The sequence below is a fragment of the Notolabrus celidotus genome, chromosome 7 (genome assembly GCF_009762535.1).
Source record: "Notolabrus celidotus isolate fNotCel1 chromosome 7, fNotCel1.pri, whole genome shotgun sequence".
Classification (NCBI taxonomy): Eukaryota; Metazoa; Chordata; class Actinopteri; order Labriformes; family Labridae; genus Notolabrus; species Notolabrus celidotus.
The window spans coordinates 17,253,327-17,281,205 of record NC_048278.1 but is presented as its reverse complement, the minus strand read 5'-3'; the positions used below and the strand labels follow the sequence as shown (position 1 = coordinate 17,281,205).

General features: G+C 40.0%; 1 protein-coding gene and 1 long non-coding RNA gene across 2 annotated transcripts in view; one reads left to right on the top strand and one right to left on the bottom strand.

Moving 5' to 3' along the window:
- rhbdl3 (rhomboid, veinlet-like 3 (Drosophila)) overlaps positions 1 to 26,222 on the top strand; it is a 66,913-nt gene extending 40,691 nt beyond the window's left edge. The window contains exons 6-11 of the mRNA XM_034687670.1: positions 9,103 to 9,327; positions 9,735 to 9,883; positions 16,095 to 16,207; positions 22,118 to 22,218; positions 22,933 to 22,993; positions 24,217 to 26,222. Coding sequence (XP_034543561.1) covers positions 9,103 to 9,327; positions 9,735 to 9,883; positions 16,095 to 16,207; positions 22,118 to 22,218; positions 22,933 to 22,993; positions 24,217 to 24,488 — 921 coding nt within the window. The 3' untranslated portion in view covers positions 24,489 to 26,222. The remainder of the gene's footprint in view (positions 1 to 9,102; positions 9,328 to 9,734; positions 9,884 to 16,094; positions 16,208 to 22,117; positions 22,219 to 22,932; positions 22,994 to 24,216) is intronic.
- LOC117815766 lies at positions 24,119 to 26,361 on the bottom strand. Its single transcript, XR_004631847.1, has 2 exons — positions 26,263 to 26,361; positions 24,119 to 24,933 (listed from the first exon to the last, which is right to left on the bottom strand). It is a non-coding gene; the product is annotated as an uncharacterized LOC117815766 (long non-coding RNA).
- Between the last annotated feature and the right edge of the window lie 1,518 nt (positions 26,362 to 27,879).

Sequence of the window (27,879 nt, the reverse complement as noted above, 5' to 3'; positions counted from 1 at the left end):
CTTTAATATCAGTATAAATATCCAATATGAGCTTCATGCTGAGGTGATAATGGTGCGGGGGAATCATAGAGGTGTCACTTTGTCTTTATGAGTCTGACACAAGTTTGTGTCAGACCATCCAGCCCATACTTGGGACTTACTTCTGACTTTTGGAATAATCTTACCTGAAAAACTTCAGTTACACACAATTTCTTTTTCACATCCTCTCCAAAAAGCCACAGTCAAGTATCACTGCAGCTACAAAGTGAAGAGTCGCCCTGGTAGAGAACAACTCTCAGACTGGTGATAAATTCCCCTCTTAACGCTCACCTTGCTCCACTTTCACTTTCACCTTCAGACTGCAGCCTGGCGCTGATCGTCCGAGGTCTCATTCGAGTGTCTCCAGCTGCGCCACATAACCTTCTCATTTTCTCTTTTCTGCTGTCTCACTGCTGTTCCTCTTGGGAGGCTGAACTGCTGACCTGGGACAGTGTGGAGGGGTCTCTGAGTGGGAGTTTGGTGCACAATAACTACTGGGTGGCAGAGGGATGTAGAAGGGTGTGTGTGTGTGTGTGTGTGTGTGTAAGGAATTCATTGTTGTCTGTAAGTGTGAACATGTTCATCCCACCTCACTCCCCCTTCACTCTTGTTCTTCAGAGCTGTTTATTGTCTGGTACAGTGGGCAAGGAATGAGGTCTGTAGGGAGCTTAGAAAAATGTCAAAAGGGCTTTTTTTTGCTCATTAACTTTGCTATTGGTGCATTTGGGTCATGTGACAGGCTGTGGCGTGCACTAGAAGTGGGACAATGGGGAATGAGTAGCAGGCATGTATATGTACACTTAGTTATTTTACTTAGGGGCTATTGTGTCCACCCCCCTCAGTGGGTTATAGATTCAAAAAGGCAGAAACAAAACAACAGTGGCTTAACACTGACAGCAGGGGGTTGGGGGAGTGGGGGGGTTGGGTGGGGGAGCTATGCATTCATGATTATGCTAATATGCTGTCCAATGAATTAATACCTGAAGATGCTGTACTTTGTTTGGCGCAGACTACATTAAATAAAAGGTTAATGAGGAATATTTCAGCAAAATGGGGTGATTCTCCACTTTTCTTTTTCTTGTACAAAATAGTTTGAATTTTGAGTATCTAGTTGGACAACGCAAGCAGTCTTGAATACATGGCTCTGACTGCAAAGGAGTTCATTTTTTACTTTTCTACAAACCTAGTAGTCACATACTTGAAATCTAAGGGTGTAAATCATGATGATGAGCTGGAAAGACTTATCAATAAATCATTAACTTTCTGTGGATGACTCAGAAAGTAAGTTAACATCTGCTGGTCTACTTTTTTACTTGGTCAGGCAATTAAAAACAAATTTTCAATACATTTAATCATAATATCTTTCATTCTTTAGGACAAGGTCAGAAGAAGCAGAAGTTTGAAGATATCATCTTGAGCTTTATTTTGGCATATTTTTAGCTTTTTTTTTGGACCTTTACATTTCCCAACCTAGAAATATAATATATAAAACTGACACTGTTTGAGGCCAAGGATTAAAGGTTAAAAGCTACAAATTACGAAAAAAGAAGACACAATACTTCTGTTCAGGCTCTGCAAGTTCAGTGAAGACATCTGATTCGACATACAGGAGTCTCATTCAAGACTAAATGTGCAGAGTTTTCTGTTAAGACTTTGGCACATGTGACCCTGGAGTTCTATGAAAAGCTTGTAAACTTGATGCTAATATTGAAAGGAATGTGAGGTATGTAAACACATAAAGTTGACTTTTTAAAGGCAGGCAGTTTCCCCCTCTACAGATAAAGATAAGAGGGTCATAGTTGATCTGAGAACATAAGAGTTATAATTCCTCTGACAAGTTCAGCGCCCAGCTTAATTCTTGTCCTTTTTCCTCTCTCTGCCCTCATGGACGCAGAGAAAAATAGAAATTTGAGGAATGGAAGAAGAAGAGAGGACTAGGACAGACAGAGACAAACTGTAAGGGCTTTATTTGTCGCACCATCTCTTCTTTGCACTGAGGCTCTTCCATCAGTGTGATTGTCAGTAATTGCCTTCTTGCAGCTCAGTCACAGTCAGCGTTCAAATCAGCGCTCACTCCCTCTCTTACCCTTCCTCCCTCCATCTTCTCTCGCTCTTTTACCTCTCTCTTCCCTTCATAAAACGGCTAAGTTTTTTCTACCTCTGCTCCTTTCTTATCTGTGCCTTTCTACTTTCTCTCTGCCCATCCATCTTCCTCTGTCTGACTGTCTCTCATAGATCAAACTGCGACCGTCCTGGGTAGAAAATGGCTCTGAGATCAGTTTATAGTGCCCAAAATATCCACAGACTCTACTGACTGTACAATCTGTTTTTTTACCCCTCGGTGGTACAAAGTGGAGGGATGGTCCTGAAGGATGAGTGACGATGCCCACATAAGTACCTGTGTATGTCCAGTTTTGGGGTTTTGTATGATCTCCTGGGTTGATATTCTTATGTTATAAAATTATTTAGATCCCTCTTTCCTTGTGCATTTGGACTCGGCTCGTTTGTCAGCAACACTGATATGGTGGACCATAGTTCGTTTCCAACTTTTTGTGACAACAATGCCATGGAGACCATTTTCTGTTTCAACAAAAAGTAGCATACATGATGAAGCACTTGAGATTTGTGTGGAGGATTATGACTGCAGTCTGAGCAGAACCATCAGTGTCCAACATCACCAAAGGTGTGTTCAGACAGACAACAACACTGTATAGAATAATGCAGCCCCCCCCTTTATTTGAATGTGAACACACTGTTGAAGCAGTAGGGCTGGTAAAAAATGTACAACGCTCTGGGTAAAAAAAGGGATCAAGAACAAAAACATCTGTGGTTAAAGTCTGACTGAAGACCTTTTTTGCATGTTGATGCCTTCCCCTCATTTTCTGTCAACTTTCCTCTGTCAGCCAGCTAGTAAAAGGCTTGATAAACCCAGACTCAAATGACCCTTCAGCTCTTGATCCGAAGGTTTATAAAGGCAAGACAATTCACAGAGGTCTTTTCCTCTCCAAAACAGTTGGACCCGGTGATTAAAACTTATAGGAAACTATTTTTGCTGACATGAGTGTTTCTTCAACACTACTTTGTAGATACAAGTCAGGAGAGAGTTGAAGTTGAAATGCCTCTAGCTTGTTTCTACGTTACTTAGATTGGTTTTTTTTGGCATGGATTATTTCAGTACTCTGTAAACCGGAGGTTTTTGCCCATTGCCAAGATTTCCATCAAGGTCATTCTTCCTGAACAGAACTGACTTTAAATGGTAAAGAAAAACACTGATTTAAGCAATTAAGATTTGATGTTTCTCCAATACTCTTCAGCTGGGGTTCTGAGGTGGTTAGCTGAGCTGCTGCTTTTTTATATAAATCTCATTAGACAACTAAATGTATTTATTGATTGAAATAATGATCAGCTAAAGGTAACAATAATGTGTTTTTTACACCAACAAATTAGTTGGCTGGGAATGTTTTAATGTCTTACCAACAGCAAGCTCCAATAATAACCCCTAATGAACGTGCTCCTTTAGGGCCCAACTGTCCACTAGTAGAATTTTTTGCACTGGCAGTGCATGTTTCCTACATGAAACCAATGCAATTCAATGTTTTCGATGCTCAGCGTTTGTTTGTTTAGTTTGACCTTTGAGATACTGCTACGCTCACCAATGTCACTTTTTCTCTCACCTACCAAGCAGTGGACTACACACTACAACAGTGCAATAGGCTTCATTCATGCACCCAGACCTATTTTGTCAGGAGTGCAATTTACAGCGGCTGTGGCTCAGTTGGTAGAGTCGGTCGGTCAATTGGAAGGTTGGCAGTTTGATCCCAGTTCTGGCAGTCACATGCCGAAGTGTCCTTAGGCAAGACACTGAACCCCCCCCCCCCCCCCCCCCCCCACCAACCCCCACCCACTCAAAAAAAAAACCCTGTTGTTGTTCAGCTGTGTGTGAATGTGTACTAATGAAATTATCTAATATTGATGGTCACTACAGGTGCAGCTCAAAAATTAGAATATCGTGAAAAAGTTCAATATTTTTTGTCACTCAAGTCAAAAAGTGAAACTCATTTATTATATAGATTCATTACACATAGAGCGACATATTTCAAGCCTTTATTCTTGTAATTTTGAAGATTATGGCTTACAGATAATGAAAACCCAAAATTCAGTGTCTCAGAAAATTTGAATATTGTGACAAAGTTTAATGTTGGAAACTCATGGTGTCACACCCGAATCAGCTAATGAACTCAAAACACCTGCAAAGGTTTCCTGAGACTCTACATGGTCTCTCAGTCTGGTTCAGTAGGGACACTATCATGGAGAAGACTGCTGACTTGACAGATATGCAGAAGATCGTCACTGACACTCTCCACAAGGAGGGTAAGCCACAAAAGGTCATTGCTAAAGAAGCTGGTCGTTCACAGAGAGCTGCATTCGAGCATATTCATAGAACGTTGAATGGAAGGAAAAAGTGTGGTATAAAAATGTGCACAAGCAACAGGGATAACCGCAGCCTGGAGAGGATTGTCAGGCAGAATCCATTCAAGAATGTGGGAGAGCTTCACAAGGAGTGGACGCTGGAGTCAGCGCATCAAGAGCCACCACGCACAGACAAATTCAGGACATGGGCTACAAATGTCACATTCCTCGTGTAAAGCCTCTCCTGAACCAGAGAAAACGTCAGAAGCGTCTTACCTGGGCTAAGGAGAAAAAGGAATGGACTGTTGCTCAGTGGTCCAAAGTCCTCTTTTCACATGAAAATCAGCATTTCATTTGGAAATCAAGGTCTCAGAGTCTGGAGGAAGAGGGGAGAGGCACAGAATCCACGTTGCTTGAAGTCCAGTATGAAGTTTCCACAGTCAGTGATTGTTTTGGGTGCCATGTTATCTGCTGGTGTTGGTCCACTGTGTTTGCTGAAGTTCACATTCAACACAGCCATCTACCAGGAAATTTAAGAGCACTTCATGCTTCCTTCTGCTGACAAGCTTTATGGAGATGCTGATTTCATTTTCCAGTAGGACTTGGCACCTGCCACACTGCCAACAGTACCAAAAGCTGGTTCAGTGACCAATGGTATTACTGTGCTTGATTGGCAAGCAAACTCACCTGACCTGAACCCCATAGAGAATCTATTGTCAAGAGGAAGATGAGAGACACCAGACCCAACAATGCAGGTGACCTAAAGGCCGCTATCAAAGCAACCTGGGCTTCCATTACACCTCATCAGTCTCACAGGCTGATCACCTCCATGCTACACCACATTGATGCAGTAACTCATGCAAAAGGAAGCCCAACTAAGTATTGAGTGCATAGAAATGAAAATACTTGTCAGAAGCCTGACATTTCTGTTTAAAATGCCCTTTTTTATTGATCATATGTAATATTTTAATTTTCTGAGACACTGAATTTTGGTTTTCATTATCTGTAAGCCATAATCTTCAAAATAACAAGGAATAAATGCTTAAAATATGTCACTCTATGTGTAATGAATCAATATATTATATAAGTTTCACTTTCTGACTTGGGTGACAAAAAGTGTTGAACTTTTTCACGATATTCTAATTTTTTGAGATGCACCTGTATATAACAGCCTCAACCCGTCAGTGAGTGAATGTGGTGTGAATGGAGGAATGTAAATAGTAGTGTAAAAGCGCTTTGAGTGGTCAGAAGGACTAGAAAAGTGCTATAGAAGTACAAGTCCATTTACCATTTACAGGTCTAGAGCTGCTGCTTATAGCAAATATTAAGAAGATGAATTCAAATCAGACTTGACGGTCACCACCAAGGGAAACAGAAGTTCTAAACATTCCTAACCTATAGCAACAGTAAGTGCCACTTAAAAGTCAGGTGGTGGGCGCTGCCAGTGCAAAAAAAGCATTTGTTTGACACAGGCCCTAACAGTACAAATATGAGGCTAATGTAGTCTAGTACAAGAAGTCCAGGTGTTAATTCAGGTTCCTTTTTGAAAAGACAAATCTGATTGGATTACATGAAAGCGTGAATGCCATGTCTTAAGCATTTATGAGAGATTTGACAAATGGTTACATAACTCAGGTGTCCACAGTTTTACTATGTAGTGTATGTTTGTGATAAAGTCAGTAGACTCCCGTTTCTTTTGCATTTATACACCTTTTTCAGCCGTCTTCATTACTCCTTTTCTACTTCTTCCTTCTGTCTGTGTCTTTCTCTAAGTTTCTGCTTCTCTCTGTCTCTCTCTTTAGGCTGTTTTTTTTCCTTTGGTCAAACTGTGAAATTGTCTCTTGCTGGCTGGACACCCATTTGTCCCTTTCACCTCTTCTCCTCTCTCTCTCTCTCTCTCCTCTTTTTGCCAGTGGGTAAACAGACAGAACGTCATTCTGTCTTTTGTGTTGTACAAAGAGCAGAGGAATTGCAGTCACTTCACACGAAGAATTGACTGTCTTTATGGAGCACAGCTGCCCGCGGGAGGTCTGTCTGTGTGTGCGTGTGTGTGTGCGTGTGTGCGTGTGTGTGTGCGTGTGTGCGTGTGTGCGTGTGTGTGTGTGTGTGTGTGTGCATTTTCACTCTTGCTGGTGTCTGGAAGTGGCCATGGTAACCCGTAATCACTTTCCCACAGCTTTGACATGAAGGCTGAAATAATTGGCTTTTTCCGAAGTTTATCTCCAAACAGTGATACATGCAGAGTCACCAAAAGTCTCATTAAGCAGAGCCAGAGGAACCATCAGCGCGCTGTTCATACATAGATTTTATTGATATTCTCTTTCATATCTCTTTTCACATCACTTTTTTCTCCTTCTTGTGTTTCTTGCTTTGACTTCCTAACTCAAAGAAGAAAAAAATTTTTTTCTGAGGTTTTTCTTCAAATAAAAATGTATCTTATTTCCCCTAGTAAGTCAGTGCTTATCTAAGCCTTAACATACAACAGATAGTTCAGACCAACCAATCTGATTAACTTTTATCAATAAATCACACAGACAACTAAAGACACTATTTCACTGGCTGCATGCTAACAAACCTTTTATTGTCCATTAAGGATCTGGTAACATGTAGACATAAGTTGTTCACACATGCACTTAACTCTTGAATACTCCATGACATTTTTGGGGATGGCTGCATATGTGAACAAACACTGGCCAATTTTTTCACTTCCATTTCACCGGGACTCATACCGACCAGCACACTGGTAAAATTCCAACACGAAATTCAGCAATTGAAAGTCAGAAAAATTCACCACAGACAAGGTGGCAGGGCTGATGACATTTATATAATGTGTGACATTTAATCGTTATGCATATTAGGCTGCTTAATACTCTTTTCTGCTCACCGCTGTGTTCTTTTCCACCCTTGATGGTGTGAATATGTCCAATTACACATTAATTCAAAGGCAAAGTAGAGCTCGACTCAGCTTTGCCTGCCATCTTGTAAACATTACACATTGACTACCTCAGCATCATTTTCCAACATGTTTATTTTTGCTGTAAAGATGGGTACACATGTAAAATTTGAAGTTGAAGTTGTTCAATTTGTCATCCTTTATTATTATCCCATTGCCGAAAACCACATTAAATCATTAAATTATCTTTTTACCTTATTTACCTGTGCTATGAACAATCCCATTCACCCTTCTTGCCTTAAAATAACATCCTCAATCCAACACATCTGGGCTTCCAGTGATCCTGAAGACACAAGCACAATAAGAGAGTTGAGTTATGAAGTGTGACACAAACAGAGCAGGGTATAAAAAAGAGATTGGAAAAAAGAGGGGAACAGAGAGACAGGACTGCAAACCCTGTGGGGAAGAATCATCAAGTTAGATCTTTAAAAACAAGAAACAGTGTAAATCTTAGAGTAGCAATGATCTGGACTCAAAGTTGGGGCTGCTATGAAAAATAAAACCTGAAATATGTTTTTTAATCTATTCAAAGTATTGGCAACCTTATTTTGTTTCAACTACTCTTAAAGATACTTCAACATCCAACACCATTTATCTTTTATCTTATTGTGATACTTTAAATGGCTCAAACATCCCTAGTTTTTTTAGAATATTATAATATTTTTTAACATTCTTTAATTTTTTATTGCTCCCTCATACATTAAATATTTTTCTTCTCATATTCACAAGGTGCATCTTCTCATGTTCATGCATTTTGTCTGTGTATTATCAAATATGAAGAGGGATTTAAATTGACTAACGGTAATGCTTAATTGGTCAAAAATGTCTGATCATAAAATATCATGTTCTACCCAAACCAGAAGCTAAAATACCTTCACATTAGTCCAGCTCCTCTCTTGCCTTTTCAACTTTTGCAGGAATAATAAATGCGTTTTCTCTCAATATTACTATGTTTAAAAGTCAAGGACATGTTTCATTTAAAGAATCTCTGCCTGAACTCAAAATTACTTAACCGGCTCAGTCAATGAACAAATATCACGCCAGCTTCAGAAAGAACTGACACTGAAAATGTGTGAATATGCATATATTTACAACTATAAAACGCTTTGTATTAAATGAGGGTGATAAAATAAGAAGCCAACCATTTAAAAATATGAAAACTTTTCTATAGAAAATACTAACTTATTCATTACAGATCATTTAAAATTGAAATAATGTCTTCATGTTTAAATGTATCTATAGTGCCTGACAATATCCACCATCACTGTGAGGCTGTTAATGATTAATTATGTCGGCACCCAGAACAACAAGACTAATAAATGTCTGAAGATAAAGTCTTCATAGAATGATGTAAAAAAGGGTTTGGAGGTTGCTAGGTGATGATACAGGCATCCTGTTTCCATGAGAGAGGTGGGAGGGGCCTGGCCTGCAGGAATGCGATGTGTTTGTGTTTGCGAGTGGTGTTTACCCAGGGTACCCATGTGAAGAGACTCCAGTTGTACATGGAGAGATTCATGAATATAAATTAAGAAATAAGGTATCTTGGAGTGTTGAATGAAAGGACTCTCTTCAGAAAAACAGGGTGGACAATATGTTAAAACCTGCTAAACAGCTAATAGGAAATTTCTAAATTGTCTCTCCTCTTCCCTCCTATTCTCCTCCTTCCACATTCCCTGTCTCCTCTCCCTTTTAAAAAACACCATCCTGCCTCTGTTTTCCAGATGAGTAACAAACGCTCCAACAGTTTCCGGAGGGCCATCCTGCAGGGCAGCAGGCAGTTGAAAGGCTGCAGTCTCAGAGATGAGGTGGGCTTGGGGCTGCCCCAGCGGCTCGTCCGTCATGTCGCTTATGAGACGCTGCCCCGCGAGGTTGATCGCAAGTGGTACTTTGACAGCTACACCTACTGCCCGCCTCCCTGGCTAATCCTGGTTATCACTATTGCTGAGGTAAATATGTAGAACTACTTGTAGCGCTACAGAACTTCTGAATGTTTTGCAAGCTGCAAAAGCATATCTCCATCCTAGTGCTGAAGGCAACAGTGCAATAACAGAATACCATGCATGCAAGCCATGCAGCACAATTAGTAAGATTAATATTCTATTGTGATTAAAAAAAGAGAAAGAAAGGAGGCCGACTAGGTCAAATCATGACGTGACATCCTTCTGCTCCACTTAGTTCAGTCACACCTTAAAAATGTAGAAAATAAATCTGCTCTAAGAATAATTTTCTTTGTTATCAGCGTTTGTGTTGAGCATTGAACCAAGTAACAGATACATTTGTCCATATTTAATTTATGTTATATACATAGTCCCTGAAATCTCTTGTCTGTATTTGTCTGTCTGCGCTCCTCCAGGTTGCTGTGTTCATGTATTATGGGTTCCAGCTGGACCGTCTGGTCCTGCAGGTGTCCAGCCCTTCTTTCCTAAAGAGCCCCTTACCCTACCACCCCCAGCTGCGGGCCCAGGCCTGGAGGTACCTCAGCTACATTTTCATGCACACTGGGTAAGTTCACATCACACCACTAGTTTCTAATTATGAGCATTAGGCTGTGCTGCACTTTCTGAGGACACAGTTGGGTGTTTGTTCCCTGTCAGCAACTATATTTTGGATGCTGGAAATGCCTCAATGACACTTTTGCATGACCTGCATTCTTCCACTGCGGTTTAGTGACATCAGTCTTGTGATTGAGGCAGTTACGTATTGATAAAAACAAAGTACAGGTGCTGAATGCTTGTGATGTCTTGGGTTGTTTGTGTTTATGGTATTTAAAAAGTTCAATTAAAGAAAAATTCACTGCTTAATTAATTTTCAGTGAAACACTCTAGCTGAAGGCGATTACACCCTTCTTAGTCATAAACGGAAAAAGCAGATAAGCTGAATTGGTATTGTGGAGGGACTGTGATCTGCTAATGAGTCTTTGGATGTAGTTGATAATTCTTAGTTCATTCACTTTGCGTAAAGTTAGAAAACAAATAAGCCATTAACAAATAATAACTTGGGCAACCCAGAATAACTGGGTTTAAAACAAGCAATTATTATTGGATTATTAGTGTAATGTGTTTGAGCTGCTGTCATATCTGAGTGAGGGCACGTTTTTCTGTTTAATTGCTCTTGTTCACTAAAAAAACCTCAGAATAGATCACAGAAAATTTAATAAGACCTACATACCTCTTCAACATGTTTTCCTCTCTCTTCTCCTCTCCTCTCCTCTCCTCTCCTCTCCTCTCCTCTCCTCTCCTCTCCTCTCCTCTCCTCTCCTCTCCTCTCCTGTCAGAGCCTTTTATTATCAGCTCACGCCAGGTCATTCTGGTTTAATTATCCTCCTGGGTAAATGTAGTCTCAGGCAATAGTGAGGAGTAATAAAATGGTAATTTAATTAGGAGAACCTTGAGGTGCGGGGCTATTGGGGGAGAGAGTGATGACAGTGTGAGGATAAAAGATGAACTGGAAGGAACATATGGACAGACAGGAGGAGGGGAGAGTGATGTTTAACATTCACTGACTGCACAGGAACATACTCAGTGACCAAAGTCCTCCAAGGAAAGTGACTGTGGTAATTAATCCAATCCAAGAGAGGAATTGATTGCATGTTTTGATACCTGTCTTGGACCATAAAATAATACAAACACATCTTGTTTTCAAAAATAGAATGTTTGGAAGATTAACAAAAAATTTGGAGTTTAGCTTCCTCTACTGCTGGAAGAATATCTTACTCTCCATTTTTGCTTGATGCATAAACGATTACAAGTGTAAAATGTGCAACCATGTAACATCCATATCTGTCTTTGAACATTAGCATCTATAATCCAGTCATGCATCTCCCCGGTTATTTGGTGCTGTCAGTGCTCTAATATTGTGTTCTCATGTGACTCATCATCTCTGATTGTTGCTGAAATTAGAGTAGAGTCAGTCATGAGTAAAATCTCAGTCATAATGCCGCTGCTTCTATCACTCAGTACCTGCAACAAGTTGATGCAGATTCAGCCTCCGTGGTTACGGTTCTCTAAATGGCATTTTGCTGTTTTAGTAAGTCCTTATTCAGTGTAGTTTGTGACCTTCATTTAATTTGTTACAACTAATGTTTACATCAAAGGGTTTGCAATGCAAACAAGTTGACAGTCTTTTTTAGAAGACTGCAGGGCTGATCAAAAAAGTTATTTTAAGTAATTCAGGAAGTGTAAAAGTTTGATGGCTGGCTCATAATGAATCATTTGGTACAATGGCACAGAGGATCATCAGTCATTACATCCTAGCTTGTCTGACTGGTTCAGCTCATTTTCTAATGCTGATATCTTAAAGACCACTGAATGAGGCCTTTAGAAGACATGTAAGGACACTTTTGATATGTTTAAAGTGGAGTGGAAATGTGAGTGTGCAATCTTGTAGGTCATATGACTAATATAATTAAAACATCCTGACTTCTTAAATCTTACCTGTAACATATTTTCTAAATGAGTTCTTGTTTGGTGACTGAAGGGAAATGAAGTTAGACATCAGAAGTTATTTACTGATTGAAGCATTATGCCCTTAAACAAAAGTCAAGGCAAAGAATGAAGAGCAAAATCCTGTGTGCACACTGATCCACCACAAACAACACTGTGCCCACACACACACACACACACACACACACACACACACACACACACACACACACACACACACACACACACACAGTATCGCTTTCTCACAAACACACGCACAGACTCTATTATACACATCTATAAACCATGTAATCCCATCAAAAGCTCAGTTAAACGGATCCCTCCCAATTCTCAACACTAAAACAGAGTGTAAATATTGGCCCCAAAACATCTCTCAGTAGAGCATTTATATACACTCTGTCACTCTCTCTCTCTCTCTCTCTCTCTCTCTCTCTCTCTCTCTCTCTCTCTCTCTCTCTCTCTCTCTCTTTGTACTTTCTTTCCATCTCTCTCTTTCATTCTTTGATTCACACACACAAAAACTGTGTCTGCAGCAGCTGTGAAAACTTCAGGAAGATTAGCTTCCTGCAAGATTAAACCCCGACTCTAATGACTCTAATGCGGCAGAAGGTTTCTTTCCCGGTTGCATTATTTTGCCCTGCTTTTGTCCACATCCCATTAGCATGAGAAGTGTATTCAAAAATGATGCATGTAACTGTCACTGTTACAGTCATGTATATATGTTTAGCCCATGGTTTTCTTTATTGGTTGTCAAGATTGTACGCCTCATGCATCTTCATCACAGACCTCCGACTTCCACAGTGTTTAGAGCTTTCAATGCACGTTAAACAGAGCTCATTGTCAAGCTCAGCTGCAGTTTGAAAAAACACTGGAAAAAAATTATAAAAAGATTCAACCGGGCTTTTGTTGAGCACCCTGAAAAAAACTGAGGTCATCTGGACACAATAGGACCTCTCATGGGTATCCGCCGATCTGCCTGACGGTGCAGACTGAACCTCGCAGCCTCATTAGCAGCATCGAAATAGATAGCCGTTGTTATCTGGAGTGGAGTTGTCCTTCTGCATTACGACAGGCCTCTTCCTGCTAATCGATAACCCTCCATTGTGTCTCTGATCACTGGAACGATCCTCTTCGTCGGCATTGTTGTGGAGACTGCTTGACTGTTTCAAATTAAATAGATTATTGGCCTTGTCTTGTTTTCCCTGTCTGTGGTAGGGAAATAATCTGTATGTCTGTGTGTGTATGTGTGTGCCTGTGATGATGTGTGTCTTTGTTTGTTTGTAGATTGTTTGTTTTCATTTCCAGGAGCTGAAAAATCAGAGTCGTCCTATTTTTTACCATCATCCAATCTCAAACAGACAATGGCAAGATAATTTAGACGGACAGAAAACAGGAAATGAGGAGTGATTGAAATGATAGAGAGACAATGATGAGAACCATGAGGGATAGAGAAAGAGAGAGAGAGAGAGAGAGACAGAGAGAAAATGAGAAAGAAATTGAGAGAGAGAGAGAGAGAGAGAGAGAGAGAGAGAAATTGAGAGAGAGAGAAAATGAGGGCAGAGAAGCTGGATTATGCTAGCCGCTGTCCTTTTGGACTCTACTGTGACACCCGATTGTGTGTGTGTGTGTGTGTGTGTGTGTGTGTGTGTGTGTGTGGCAGTGTTTGCAGTTTGGCTGATCAGATTTCATAACCATGAAGGGTACAGTGTGTGTGTGTGTGTGTGTGTGTGTGTGTGTGTGTGTGTGTGTGTGTGTGCGTGCGCGTGTGCGTGCGTGCGTGTGTGTTTGTGTGTGTTTGTGTGTGTTTGTGTGTGAACAAGGTTTCACTTTCTGTGTTCCTCACTCTTAAACACACTACGCCATGTGTGGATTTGGACAAATTTGCAAAAGCAATACTCCTTTTTCTTTTCTTAATGTGCCCATGATTATGTGCGATCATGTCAAATTGTGTATGCATGTATCCAAGTGTGTGGGTGTGCCTCTGTCTGTGTTCATTTGTAATGTCCGAGTGCACTGGAGTGTGTTGATAATAATCTGTTGATAGCCGTGGCAGTGTGTTTTGATGAAGGAGCAGATGTTCTGTATGTGTGTGTGTGTGTGTGTGCGTGCGTGCGTGCGTGTGTGTGTGTGTGTGTGTGTGTGTGTGTGAACATGATTTAGCATAGTAATGTGGTCTCAAAGGAAAGAGGCAGGTGATAATGTATTAGAAACACAAGCTTCACACATTTTACTCAGTGATTAATCTGAGTGTCATCACTTTTAAAGTCTCTTACATGTTATTATTTTGTTCAGGAATAAAAGGCATTAACTGTATCTGATCCTAACAGACTGTTTGCTTTAGAATTCCCCCTGTTGTTGCTTTTGGTAAAGACCTTTTGTCTTACTTGTCATCTGTGATTTCCTCTTTCTCTTTATTTATGGTCCTGTCTGTGAACCATCATTATACTTAGAGATATCTTGTTTTCCTCCTTGCAAAGACATCAGCCATCATTCACTTTTGCACAGTGGAGAAAAAACATCCCAGTAAACATAAACCCCAGAATCTGATTTTGTCATAGTTTCTGTTTTATCATTGTATGGTGCCAGCTTTGAGTATGTTTCCTGTCAATCATCCACATTTTACCCATGGGAGAAAATGTCACTCGTACAGAGTTTATTATCACATCTTTGCATTGGAAGCATTTTATTATTTTCAAGCTGCTTGTTATCTCAAGTTTGCATACAAATCTGAACCTTCAAAAATATTAGAGAAATGTCAAGTTTTTGTTACAGAAAATGAAAACATTGATGTTTTCATTCGTATTGCAGTACTTATGAGCCCAAATAAGACATGAAGTCTCATTAAACTGCTCCCAAAGGGAATTTTAGCAGTTTAATTGTAATTTTTGAGACAAGTTGCACTCATTAGTTGTGTACACAAATATGAACCAACAGATCCTGCCAACAGCTCAGCAAGGCTGATACGCCTCTGTGCTGCAGACCAGAACAGTTAAAGGGCGCACTCACGCTAGGAAATACTAGGTACCTTGCCCAAGCAAGTTTCACCTATGAAGTCCAGTTTGTATGACAGGTGTGATTGCTCTGCACTGTGCTCCAGCATTGTACACTTTCTTGGCTCTTGCATGATTATAGGAAGTGGGCTTCAGGGCTGTTCAGTTACTCATGCATGAGCACAAGCACGGGTACGCCATGTGGACATGACGTAAAATCAATGTGAGGGTTCCTCTAGACAATCTTATTTTTTTAAGTAATCTTTTAGGGCTTGTATGCCTTAAACCTGAGAGGACAGGACAGTGGATAGAGCAGAAACTGGTAGAGAGAGTGTTGGAAGTGACATGTGGGGAACAAGCGGCAACCTCCGGTCTCAAACGATGAAGCCAATGCGGAAGTGCTATAAACTGCAATACATCGAAAATCCGCTTGAGGCTGGCTGCAGAAACACCGGAAACCACATAGATATGAATGGGAAAATGGCGATCTTTGCAGCATTAATAAACATGTTTACAGCCTGGTTCAAAAAACGGCTTGGTCCTACAAAGCTAATCTCTCTAATGGCACACACTGTACGGGGGGTGAATTTTTTTCTGACATGACGGTTGAGGAAGATATTAAGATTACGGGTTTTGCCCAGTCGGGAACACACAGCCATTGGCTAAGAGGCTCACACTACGTCACACTCTGCCTAGTTGAGTTCCGCATTACCAATATGGCTGCTGCTGTCGATTTGCTTCAAAACAGCTCTCAGGAACAGATGGGTGATGTCACGGATACTACGTCCATATTATATACAGTCTATGGTGGGGAATGAGCCACAGGTTGGAATCAAATCTGAGCCACTAGCTTGGTATACGGGGCATGCAACTTAACCACTAGGGCAAATCACTGCCTGGCAATCATTTTTAAACAATGGCGCCAAAGCATTGACATTGTTTTATTAGTAATCAAGCATGGATGGGAAATATCCATCACTTCTCAACAAAAGGATGTTTTGTTACTTTGTGTCTCGTTCATTATTGAGCAACGCGGGATTGATTTAAATATTAGAAACTTAAAATATAAGTTTCAACTTTACAGAATCATCCAGGTTCTTTTGAAATACCTGATATTTTTGCCACCAACTTGAAACAATAATTTCGGAGCAACAACCAACAAACAACCAAAACTACAACAATCATATTTATTTTATCATCAAATGTCTGCTATAGATGTGGCAAACTCTGGAGTGATGATGATGATGATGATGTGTGTTTGTTTTTTTGTGTATTTTGCAGGATTGAACACCTGAGCCTGAACATGGCCATGCAGCTGCTGGTGGGAGTCCCCCTGGAAATGGTCCATGGAGCCCTGAGGATCGGACTCGTCTATGTGTGTGGTGTGCTGGCAGGTGGGTGTGTGGTCCTACACACACACACATGCAGCAGTTATATCCCAGTTCTTCTCCTTTCAGTGTATACATTTCCCTCCTTCACACACACTTTTGGGTTTTTCCTTTCAGCTCTACCGTTGTTCCATCTGCTTGTTGTGTGTTTTTCATGCATTCAACAGCCTATCAGGTTCCATTTAGTGTTGGTGGATACTGGTCAATGAGAAAGTTTAGCGTATGTCCAGGACAGATGGCCTTGTGTTTCTGTCTTCCTACCAGACATGGTGGGATGTTGGGGGTTGTCAGCCCCCCATCAAAGCCCCCTCATCCCCCTGCGGTCACGTACAAAAGGGCAGAGCAGGGAGAGTCATCTCAAATGGAGCTCAATCAGACCTACCCACACACACACACACACAGTTATAATGAGATTGGAAGAGGTAGTGTATGAGGTGGGGGAAGATGAATTCATAAGTGTTAATAAGGCGGAGAGTGTTTCAAGAGGAGAACCTGGAGATGGAAGAGGAGAAGAGGTGGGTGAGATTTAGGAGCGGACCACTGCAAATGAGAAAGAAAAATCAGACATGCAGCTTTGAATAAAATGTCACTGCTCTTGTCCTACTTCCCCAATCAACCTCAGACTCTGTCGCAATTTCACTGTTGAGTTCTGTTCAGCTGAGAAAGAAAGACTTGATTTTACTGTGTATGTGTGCATGTTTTTCTTCACAAAATAACATGAATTACACAAGGTCTTCAACTGCTAGTGTTGCTTTAACTTCTAAAAAACAAAACAATTGAGGAATGTAACTTCTGGCTTTGAGGAAATAGAATTGTTTGGCTGCTTTTTAGGTGAGGGTTAGTATTTTTGGGGCTTGGAAACTAAAAACCTTGTGACAGGGAGTGTGCTGTGTGTTTGTGTGTGCGTGTGTGTGTGTGCATTGTGCATTGTTTGCTGATGGCAGAAAAAATCAGTGAGGCCTGTGAGATATGAGTTGCAGCAAGTGCAATGTAGTTATGCATGTTATGTGTGTGTGTGTGTGTGTGTGTGTGTGTGTGTGTGTGTGTGTGTGTGTGTGTGTGTGTTCAGTGACACACACCCTGGGGATACCAGCTGCAGTGGCCCGTAGCATTGACCTTACAGCCACATGAGAAGGAAAAACACCATAAATCACACACACTTATATAGACACACACACTGGTGAACACACACATGTCTGCTGTTTTAATTAAATATCGACCCCTAGTAGAAGAGGGGAAGCATAATCTGGTTGTGTTAGTTTTGGTGTTTGTGTTTTTGTGTCTGACTTGACTTGTTATATTTAGGCATTGGAAGGACTGAAGCTTAAGTCACGTTTCTTAGAATGTTCAACTTTTAACAACATGTGGGTGGATGTGAAAAGCTGGTATGCTCTTATTGTTATACATATATCATATATGCATTAAAGTTAAATAGGCTGAAGAGTTACATATCACTGATGTTTTGGAGGGGGCTCTTATGGCTTTATTTAGAGATAGGACAGTGGATAGCACTTTAAACTATCCTCATACTTCTTCCCTAAATAAAAAAAATAAATACATATCCTTACTCTCTAATATCACTATATATAACTAATTCTGCATTTAAACCACTGTAATGGGAAATTTTTTAGCACTGTTGGGACATTTATGGCTGGACAACCATATTTCAAAAGTTGATTGATAGGACTACTGAGTAGACCCCTTATAAAATAGAAAGAATGACAAGGTTTGCAAACTCAGGAATGTTAAATGTAGGTGAGGTTCCTTACAAGTATAAAAAAAACCATACATTCATTTTTGTGTGTATGAGTGTGCAATTTTGTTGGTTATTAAATTCTGTGCCTCCTGCACAAGGGATGTAATCCTTTAAGCCAGTGGCCTGGGTTCAAACTGACCCACCAATCCAGCTTTTTACTGCATTTCGTCCCCCACTCTCTCTTCTCTATCCATCATCCTTTATCTCAATTAAGGCAGTAACAGCTCTAAAAAAATACCTTGGGACTTCAAAAAGAGTCTTTGGGCATTTTTGCAAGACATACACACAATGGGGTTACATTTGCTTAACAGATACGTTGCTAGATTATGTAGAAAAAAAGCAGTAGCCAACAGAGAGGGGCTCAGCTGGCACACACAAGGGGTAGAACCAGAGGTCAAAGGTCAAGTAATGACTCAGAGAGAGGTTGATGATCCTTTGGGGCCAACACACACACTGACACTTAAATGGACACAATGGACTTAAATGTAAACACAAAAGTACTCGTTGGCAGACAGGGGGCGATGTAATCATAATTCTTACTGCACAAAGAGGATGAGATAGGTGAGATAGGAACAAGTGCGCAACAGCAAAGGATCAGGGACAAAACACAGACGTGTTGACAATCAAACAAACAATAAAGAGATGTCACTCACAGAGAACACACTCTTTATTGACACTCACGGTTTAAAATCTAATGTTGATCCAGTTCAGTCGCAGATGTTGACTTACTGATGACTTTCTTCATCAGCAGTGCTGATGAGCTTTATCATTCCCCCTCATGTCCTCACTTCCTTCTCTGCAGTTTGGCAGAGTAGCTAAGATAAATGAGATGCCACCCTCAACTCTAAAAAAATACAAGCCTCCTGAGGGACTGCACGAGACTGTGTCCTTGTGCTTGTGTGTGTATGTCTATGTAGGTGTGTGTGTGTCCACACTAGAATAATGTTATTGAACCAAGTTGATTACAGGGATGGAGGTCAACTCTTTGCCTACACTGTCTTCCAAAACTTCAGAGGTGGTGGTGTCCTGAGCCAGGTGTTCCTGTTTGTGTTCCTGTTTGTGTGCGCACGTGTGTCTGTGCGCGAGAGAGTGTGTGTGAGAGAGAGAGAGAGAGTGTGTGTGTATGTGTTTAAGAGAAAAGGAAGTAATTTAGAGGGCTACAAAGGGGGGTAACTAGGTGACGCCCCATACTTTGATTATCGAGGGTATGGGAAGGTTTGAAATGATTCCATGTTCCAAATAGATTGAAATATAATTAAAGGGGCAACGTGCTTGGTGTTATTTTGATATTAATTTGCATTATACGCACATATTAAAACTGGAATTGATTTAGAAAGGGTGAAGTAAAACAATTTTCAACTGTGGTTTCAGTGCCAGTTGCAGAAAAGAGAAATTGTGTGTGTGTGAGATCGCCTAGCTGAGTTTAATGACCTGGTAAGTTGGATACTGTTATTACAACAGCTCGCTCTGCTGCATGCTCATGGTTCACACACCTGAGAAGGCCAAACATCAGGCACAAAAGACATTCCTATATGGTATTAACTGCAGGCTTTTGCTTTTGAAAAAATCATTTTGTTTCACTCTTAGCCACATATTCTTTGAACATCAGTACACTGTTTTTATAGCTTAATGAAGAAAAATACAATACAACTGGTATTTCAAGAGATAATATATAAGCCAACTATTCATTATTAGTACTCATTCCAGGATGAAATAGTTTCATTTATTGTGAATAATCGAAAACACAAAGGTGCTGCTTAGTCCCCTGGAGTTGCTTTGTATACTTCCTCCTCATCTTCAAAACAAAGTGGCAAAACTAATGTGATGAGTCTTTACTTTTGGTTTCCAAATGTTTTGCAAATTACTTTATGAGGTGTTTTTCATTAAAAATTTTCCACTGAAAATATGCAGTCTAGGTATGCAGTTTGGTTCATGGTTTTATCCCATTGTCTATTTCCACTGTTGGTATTTAGGTGCAGTACATCCAAATGTAGATACTGATGCCTTCACACTTAAATTCTCATTTTCCTTAGCTTCTTATTCCTCCAATAAATCCAAAGTAATACCACAGTGAATGTATAGTATGAAAGCAAACATTGACAGAATGAGGCTGCTGTAAGGACGCAGGCATCAGGGGAATTCATTTTTAGTTTGTTTTTGTGTCGTGTTTGGATGGAGTATTTGTTTGCAGTAAAATGCACTTTTTTGGTTTTGTTTGCACATCAGTATGTTGTATTACATATGTGCTTACATATTTTTTTATGCTTGTGCCAATGGAGCAGCTATGTTTCTCTTTCACCTCATGCTGTGCCCACTCCCTTTTAATAGCACTGTGCTTGAGATGCCATGACTTATCCTATCATCCCTCCAGCATGGCTTTAGTGTAGTACCATCTGTGTTTGCGAGTGTGTTGTGTATGTGTTAAATGTAGCTTTGTAAAATTTAGCCAAAAGTAAAGTGGGCATCATTTAAGCCATGCAACATTAATAAAGAAAGTTACAGGGTTAGCTAAAGGTGATTTAAAATCAGACTCTTGGTTTTGCTGTATTTTTTTACCAGAGAGCACACAGGCTTAAATGTATCTGGGTTTAATCCCAGTAAGGTGATTTATTTTTTATTCTATAATTTGAATTTATCATGCAGAAAACACTGCAAATCCTCGCTTTAGAAATACTACAATGAGAAAAATGTTCACACTCCATCAACTACGCCTACACTATCTTGACCCTCAAAGTTTGTCTTAGGCTAGCCCCACATAGTCTGACTGAAAAGGCACCGAAAAATAATTTATCTTTTTTCTGATTTTTCAGGGGGAAATTACAAATAGTTCCATAAGTTTCACCATCAAGTTTAGCAACTGCCTCACTGTTTTGGGCACTACAGTATGTACATACAATAAGTGGAAAAACAGACTGATCAGGTTGTGATTGGTTCCATAATTTCTCTAAGTGTTTTTATTGTTAGCTGTAATGTGATATAGCATCCCCAACCAGCAGTGGTTGAAGCTCCAATGCTAAAAGCCACAGATTCAGTCAGTGCCAATGGTGATTCAGTAGACTTACTGTAGTGTGCACATATCCTAATCACCTTTTTGTCTCATAAAGTTAAGACTAATAATGTGCACTGGTCAAAAAAAAAAAAAGGTTAAATAAAGCGATTAAGTTTGTTTTTATAATTCACTAATCAGTCCAGGAACATCTCTATGTAATTTTTTTGTGCTTTGTTGTCTGTTTTACATACACTGCAGTGAGGACACATTTCTCTTTGGGCCTCTGTCTATGAATGCTCCCATGTTTAAACGTTTGTATGCTTGAATAGAACTACATAGAAATGCTTGATTAAATCTTTTGTGCATGAATTGAATAGGTACCAAAGTGCAAAAGGAGAGCAAGTCCCTATTTGTAACACAAATTGTGTGGATGCATTCATTTTACATATCAACCATTGTGAGTAATTGTTAGTGCAAGCCTCTTTTTTTTATAATACTATACTCTGATTAAACAGCAAGTAGCAAAGCTGTCTTTATACCATTCAAAATGGATGTTTTCTGTGCACAAATGGTCCCAGTGTTTACAAAGAAACTGTATAAATTTAAAGTATGCCACAGTGTCTGTCAGTGTGATCCCCTGATAGAAGAAATCGCACATTTCCTGCTATACAGTAAAAACTCAAACTCTGGACTAAAGTATGAGCCACATTTCAATTAAAGCCAAAAACTGACAACCCACTTACCAAAACACACTTTAAATGACAGATAAAACAACAAAGAGGGAGCTGTCACATTGTCCTTCTTATATACAATCTATCATATCAACTTGTAGTACAAGGTGTATGTTCGTTTTGAGATGAAACTTGTTTGTACTGCATCAAAGTGGCCTCTCAATAGTTGAGAGGGGCTACCATTTGTGTACTCTATATTTCTGTGTCTAATCTAAAATGTGTAACTTTTCTAGAGCTAGGCCATTCTCTACTACTTTCACTATTATGCTCATTTTATGTGCACATGCACAGCTAGGGCTTTCCCCCTATAACCTTTATATTATAACTTGTGTTATAATGTAATAATTCAGAGCTCTTTCTATGCATATGGTAAATGTTAGGTTTCAAAAATGTATTCCTGTTTATTTACCCAGCACATGTTATTTATCACCATAACACAGGGTCTCTGGCTGTGTCAGTCACTGATATGACGGCTCCAGTGGTCGGATCATCAGGTGGAGTGTACGCTCTGGTTTCTGCACATTTGGCCAATGTTGTAATGGTAAGTTTTATGTGTACGTGTGTGTGTGTGTGTGTGTGTGTGTGTGTGTGTGTGTGTGTGTGTGTGTGTGTGTGTGTGTGTGTGTGTGTGTGTATGTGTGTGTGTGTGTGTGTGCGTGTGCGTGTGTGTGTAGATTGTTATCACATCACTCAGTTGTCCCGTCACTACACAGAGCATTGCCTCATCATCAAAGCAGTCTGTTTTTGGGGGCCCAGCAGGTGCAGTTTATCTACACATGCCATACATTCCTCACATCTCTGTCAGTTTCTCCTTTTTCCAAAGATTACAAAGGGTGTTGCACATCTGAAATCCCACCCTGCACACTATGACATCTGTGTCTGCTGTGTTCAATCTCTCTGTCCTGTGGGTCATCACACAAACATAAGGCAACAAAAGCACTCAGGTGGACCTCTATTAAGTCTAATGCAAGGTCCGCGGCAACATCCTTGGGGTCAGATGGAAGAGTGTCCTCCTCCTCTCAGATGAAATCTTATTATCTAACACAGCAAGAACAGATTTGGGGTCAGAGTGTGTCTGGGGATTTTAAAATTGACGTAAATTGAGACAGAGGGCAAGATCTCATGTTATTTTTTGTCTGCAAGGAGAACTTGACCTTCCAGCAAAGTTCATTCTGTCTTCATTATGAGAACTTGAAAATATTTTTATAAATGCTCCATCTTTTCTTCCTCTTCCATCTTTCTTCTTCCTGTGTAGAATTGGTCGGGAATGAAGTGTCAGTTCAAGTTATTTCGGATGGCCATGGCTCTGGTTTGCAGTAAGTCTGAATAAAGATAGCACACTCTTTTCTCCTCTGTTTATTATTATTAACAGAAAATGTGTACATTAAGTCTGCTTTTATGTTATTCTACCAAATTATTTTTACAGCTGAGGCTCCTCATTGGAGAATTATAATTTTACCCAAGGCACACCAGTGACAATATTTTGGCTGTACAGCTTTAGCACACGATAAAAAGTACTGCAATGGTGGGTTAGAGAGCTGAGTAAATATGTATTTGTGGAGGAACATATTTGTTACTGTTGTTTCTGAGATGCCTTTTTTTTGGCATACTTCTCATTTTAGAAAGAAAATTAAACAAAAAAAAATGAAATTCTACTTGACAACACAGCCAGTACATTTCTACAATGTTTGATATTCAGCAAACTACTTAATAAAGCTTCTGACCTTTGGCATGCCTAAAACAAAGAGTGAGATACTGCATAAGAAGTGTTGTGCAACTTGTTCATTTTCAGCGAGTCTCCACTCTCAAAGAGTGTTTAAAAGAGATCCAAAAGGTCTGCTGAAAAATGAGTTTTATTTCAAACATTAAGCTGTTAGTAGGTCGGTCTGTGGTTTGTCTCAACCACAAGATGTGTTTGCTCTTGCTCAATTTGTTCAGTAGAGATGCGCCTTTGAGCTTTAAATTCAAGATATTTAAAGAAAAATTAAAAAATGTAAAAAGCTTTTTATCAAGCGACCTTGCCCTTACATGGGCTAGAAAGTTACCGATAGAGTTTTATGTTAACAGATCTTTTTAATTGGAATTTTGTCTCCATTGGGTTGAAGTGTGAGATCACAATTTTTCATGTCTTGATCTGATTTTGACCCAATGATTGGATGCTCATGTAACTCTTTCTGAGTGATTGTTGGATCCTTTTCAAATGTGATTGCAAGAAATTCAAGTGATATGGGCTAGATCGCATAGTGCTTAATGTGCTCAAGAGCGAATTCCAAGGATTATCTGAGGCCAATACTAGGCTTCAGCAGTTTGAATTAGTATAGAGTTATCTTGTTCTTTTCCTGGCCTCTAAGAGATCCCTATTCTGTAAAATCGTATTTCTTATCATGCTCAATGGCCTTGTATTGTTGTTTAAAACAAACTAAAAAAGACAACCATTACTGTTGCGCTTAATAGAGGAGCTTATTTTATTACATTGTAAAGTTTGTTGTCAGGAACTTTGTTAATACTGTCTTTTCTCTCTTTCTTTGTCTGCTTACAGTGAGTGTAGAGTTTGGTCGGGCGGTGTGGCTCCGCTTCTACCCTCCGGCCTTTCCTCCGTGCCCTAACCCCAGCTTTGTAGCTCACCTTGGAGGGGTGGTTGTTGGTCTGACTCTGGGTGTGGTGGTCCTACAGAACTATGAGCAGAGACTCCAGGAGCAGTCCTTGTTTTGGATTTTTTTCTGTGTCTACACCTTATTTGTGCTCTGTGCTGTCTTCTGGAACATATTTGCGTATAGCTTACTAGATGTGCGACTGCCTCCGCCACCATGACCTGATTTTATTCCTCCAGGGGTAGATTCCTGACTTCAGGGTTGGATGCGTTGACTCAGCCTTCATGAACTGAGCCTCATAGTGGGGGATCAGAGCCGACTGACTGGCTCCTGACATGCAGCAGCTTCTGTGGTTCTGTGGTTAGTCTCATTCTAACTTTCTCAGCCCACCTGCTACCTTTCTACCACTAACCTGCAAGCTAATCTCCACCTGCTCCTTGTCTGGATCTCTGTTGAACGTTTCTCCCATGAGTATCAGCCAGAGGGGTATATGTTGACATCACTGTATTGACAAATGAGAAGCCGCGGATCTGACACACTCCTCTCTTCATGGCTTAACCTTCTCTGCCTCCTCCTCTTTAATCCAACGGTGCCTTCATATGGAGACGTCAGCCTGATGAAAGTATTTCTGCACAGTTGCCTCTTTCTCTGACAGTAGTGAAACCCTGCAGTATAAACCATTTTAAGTTGTGTCACAGAAGTTCCTGAAAATCCTGTAATTTGCCTACATCTCCATAATCAGTAAATTAAGAATAAGGTCGTGGCTTACTCTTTTGTCATCATTACAAGCAGCTCATGAACATAAGAAGGTAGATTAAACAGAAAGAAGGCGAGTTAAAAATCTCTAAGGTCCACAAGACAGAGAGAATAGATCATATGAGCTACAACAACTGTCAAAGGTGATTAGGAATTTACCTTTGAGGGGAAAAGTGTGGGTTATGTATTCAGTGTTGCCTTCAGGATTTTGCACTTCCCTAGAGAAGGATTAATTTGAACATTTAACTTTTGTCTTTGTCTTTTTTGTCTTTTGTGCAACAGTTGTACCATTGTGTGTACAGAAAAGAAGCAGAAGTGCCATTCAGTCTTTAAGCTTTGAAAAAAAAAGATGCCAAAACACATGGGGAAGAGCACATCCCCTGAGAAAAATTGCTTTGTCTAAGAAAAAATAATCTAATTTTCCCTGTAATGATTGAGTTGAATGTAACAAAAGGTGTTCATGATCTCTGTAGAATATTTCACTGATGCTCTTGAGTCAACCAAGAAGTCCCCTTTTGGACTTTTGACATTTTTTTTCAGCAGTGGAAAATCTTGATGAAGTGTCAGTTATCTGTTAGTTAATGAGTTGATGAATTAAGAGAAGTGGGATTCAACTATGGGAACAAGTATTTGGATAAGTATTTTTCTCATTACCAAAAGCAGAAGAGCACACACGACTGACCTCGACTACATGCGGGCTGGGGTCAATTCATTCTCATATTGGTCAGCAACAGGGCAGAGAAACAAATCAATGCTCCTTGTTAGTTCTCGTCACAGCTTGGATTGCTAATTGATTGAATTTGGGAGAGAAAAGAACAACCCCAGCCCGAAGCTGTGAGTCTCTAACTGTACTGTACTTTAACCTCATGTTACACTGGTAACTGCTTCGCACAAACATTACTATAATGTAATTATATACAGATTAATATTTTGACATGCATTGGCTGTGTATTTTTTTTACTCAGTGATACAAGTATGTTATGTAAATTGATTTGTCAGTCTGCTTTGTGATTTGTTAGCTATATTCTGTATGTATCCTATTTAAAAAAAACAGCTAAAAGATGGTCTGGGATTGTATATAATAAGGGCTATGACACAAAACTGAGTGAGGGGTAAATTGCTGATAATATTTTAACATTGTGCATATTTTGTAGATTTGATATGTACATACTGGAGTACATTAAAAAGTTTTATACAGAAAAAAATTTAATCTTTGCATTCATTATTGTTGTACTTACATGTGATTTTCTGTTAAACTCGAAGAAATTGGTGGAAAAACTAGAGGAGGGTGCAATGTGCTTGATCTTTCTCTTGTCAGTATGAGTGGACACAGCTGCACATCTCTGTGTGTGAACAGGTTCAAGCACTTAAATCTGATTGTTTTATCCAAAAAAAACCCCACAGTAATCTCTCACTCATGCTAGCACACCCACATTGAAGGTTTATTTGATAGTCTTGGACAGAATTTACCCCCCACCCTGCAAAGAAAAGTGCTTAAACCAGGCAAATCTGCAGCCTTGCAACTACATTAGCTTCAAACTCTGAACCCAAAGCACATGTCAAAGTGATCAATGAAATGTGCAAGTTTACAAGAACCAGCCATAATTCATTCAGAGAAGGGACCCCTTAAGCTGTCACTAAACGTCTTCCCCGTCTAGTCGGCACAACCATATGGAGAGTAGCGGCTTTGAAAGTGTACAATGAAAAATTCATTAGGCATCCAAGGAAAGCTGCCTCAGTTGTGTCTCCCCTTCATAAATCTCCAATTTCAGAGGTAATCATTCACCTTGGTGGAATAGGACAGACAAGTGTGGCTGCAGGGAAGGGAAATCTGTCTGAATGTGTTTGTGGTGTCTCTGCACTCCAATGCTGCCTGCTGAGAAAACAACTTGTTACAATATGCATTTTACATATTCTAAAATACATGAATAAAAGGGGCTTAAACAATGACACTTAACTTGGTGTAACAGTCAGATTATTGGCTGTACTTATCCATTTATCACTCTACTTTGTGAGTGTTAGCCCCTCTTGGAGGTATACCATGAGTTTCTTGGTAATAACACATGTGGAATCAGTGTTCTTATTACACAATTAATTCTAATGTATTATATATGTGAAAAAAGTACAGCAGACAGTGTTTTGGCAAATCAAATCACGGTTCCTTATGGCCAATATTATGTGGTACAATGTGGACTCCAGTTGGCTACATGGCAGTCATGTTATATTGTCAGGCCATTGAAATGTTTCATTTCCTAACTTTTGATTAATTTCTGCCCTGCTATACTGTGACATACAGGAAGTCCCTTCACTGGAAATGAGGCTGCCTCAAAATAAATAAACCAGTAAGACTAATCTGATGTAAAAGAGGAAAAAAAGATCTTTTAAGGTCCCTCACAGAACAGATGATCAACACTTTTCATCCATAATGCCATAATAATAATGCCACTGGGGCGGCAGTAGCTCAGTCCATAGGGACTTGGCTTGGGAACCGAAGGGTCACCGGTTTGAGTCCCAGTATGGACGAAGTTTGGCAAGTGAACTGGTGGCTGGAGAGGTGCTGGTTCACTTGCCTGGGCACTGCTGAGGTGCCCTTGAGCAAGGCACCGAACCCCCAACTGCTCTGGGTGCACTAGTTGACGGCAGTATCCTCACTCTGACATCTCTCCCTAAGCATGTTCACTGCATATGTGTGCATTTGTATGTATATACCAAAAATAAAACTGTATGTGTAGCATGTCCAAAAATAGCATGAGTGAAAAAATTGAATTTCCCCCCTGGGGATCAATAAAGTACCTTTCTTTCTAATGAGGGACAATGTTTCTGCAGCAATGTCTCCATCATGCGGTCACAGAGGA